The 1,730-nt window shown below is 50.9% G+C and overlaps 1 protein-coding gene across 1 annotated transcript; it reads left to right on the forward strand.

The window, feature by feature from the left end:
- Nucleotides 1-1,151: 1,151 nt before the first annotated feature.
- On the forward strand, nt 1,152-1,601 carry H310_11108 (hypothetical protein; the record flags this gene model as incomplete). Its single annotated transcript, XM_008877663.1, has 1 exon — nt 1,152-1,601. One exon carries the CDS (start codon nt 1,152-1,154, stop codon nt 1,599-1,601), a length of 450 nt encoding a protein of 149 aa, XP_008875885.1.
- Between the last annotated feature and the right edge of the window lie 129 nt (nt 1,602-1,730).

A 1,730-nucleotide genomic window follows, 5' to 3' on the forward strand; every position in this document is an offset into this window, starting at 1 on the left:
AATGAATTACCCGTTCGCCTTTTACCCTGCCTTGCCGAGGTTTACTCGAGCAACTCAGTTTAGCACACGACAGAAATAACCAGTCCCTGGTTTGAGTCTGAACAAGGGCAGAGGTCTTGAAGTGGTAAAACCGTACAGTCTAAAACAAAACTATAGCCGCACCACCTATTTCGGATGTTGCAAGGTAGTATTGACATTAATCATGTTGGCGCATGCACCAAAGAATGCTGTTGCAAATGCGGTCAGATGCATGTGTGCGGAATGCAGTGCTGGAACACCCACCACGACAGTCGACATGACCCAAAATTTGGGTGGTGCAAAAGTATAGCCGCACAACAGTTTCCGCGCCAATCTGACGATTGGTTACGCATATCAGCCAATGCCAATGGTGTAGCTCAAAAGAAAGCACACATCAAATGGATGCCTCACATGTATGACATTCCTCCAATTTGCCCACGAAGATGCCAAGAGGCTGTCATTTGACGGCCGACGAGATTGGGAAGGCAAAAGCTCTTGTATCTCTAGGAAAATCGAACCGTTGGATTGCCAACGAGCTCGGGCGGAGCGAGAATGCTATTTGCAACCTATGGAAAAAGCAGATGAACCCAAAGGCAAAAAAGCGCACAGGACGGTGCTTTGTGTTCAAAGAGCGAGACATCCATCGCAATCTGTCGTCTTATGGGCGCCTTTTCCAACGACGGCAAGAGTGAACTCGCGTTCCTACAAGGGGTCAAGTATCTATCAGACAAGTACTGCGAGACGGGCGACTTGTACCAAGTTCCATTTCTTGTGAATTTGGAGGCCATCCAAGAAGGAAGATCCATTGCCTTTCAACAAGACAACGCCTCAATTCACGTTTCGAAGATGACCCTTGCCCATCTGAGTCGTCACAAGCCAAGTGTAGGTGGCAACTTTGTTGATAAATGCCTGTATGTCACTGCTATATTTGGATCACCCCCAATGCCTGTCGGATGATGAAGTTACATGGACCAGGGGCTGTCCCTCAAAGCGATGCATTCACGGAGCAACACACAACGTACGGGGGCGTGTCGGTGCAGCGGTGCAGCCGATGGTGTGACTACAGAGATGTCGAGAGGCGAAATGCCCAAGTTTGAAGACGATGCCAGCATCATCCTCGGTTTCGTCCGTGAATGAGCTTCATCGCGTCATCGTATTTTAGTATCATCGTAACGTCGTTTACACAGGCCAACGTGATTGCCGCAATGAGAAATCAACCAGAGCGTCCCGACGTGAAGCTCCACGCCAAGTCGGTCTTTCTCTCCGCCTGCTTCTTCGTCAACCTCCTCTTCATGCCCCTCAAAGGCGACCTCTCGGAAGTTTCCCCGTTTGCGTCCGACGCATCGTACGACCGCGTCGAGATTGGCCAGCTGACCTACGACGCGTCCGAGTTTGCCCAGTACCTTCCGTTGCTCTACAATGCGTCGACAACCGACCCGGGGGTCGCGTACTTGTATGACAGTCAGTACGGCGTCGACGTGATGCGATCTGTCGTCAAGGACGACGCGCAGGGGACGTTGAACCCGGTCTACAGCATACTGGGCGTGCCTTACTTCCCTGCCGACACGAAGCAATCGTGCTGACCAGGCAGAGTTGCACCGCATCACCCACATGGACATTGCCTTCATCATGATCGTATACAGGGAAATGCGGAATGCAAGGCCACCTTTTGTCTTCGATTTTAGTGCTTTGCGACATATGATTGGTTAATG

Source organism: Aphanomyces invadans (assembly GCF_000520115.1).
Source record: "Aphanomyces invadans strain NJM9701 unplaced genomic scaffold supercont1.29, whole genome shotgun sequence".
NCBI classification, from domain to species: domain Eukaryota; phylum Oomycota; class Saprolegniomycetes; order Saprolegniales; family Verrucalvaceae; genus Aphanomyces; species Aphanomyces invadans.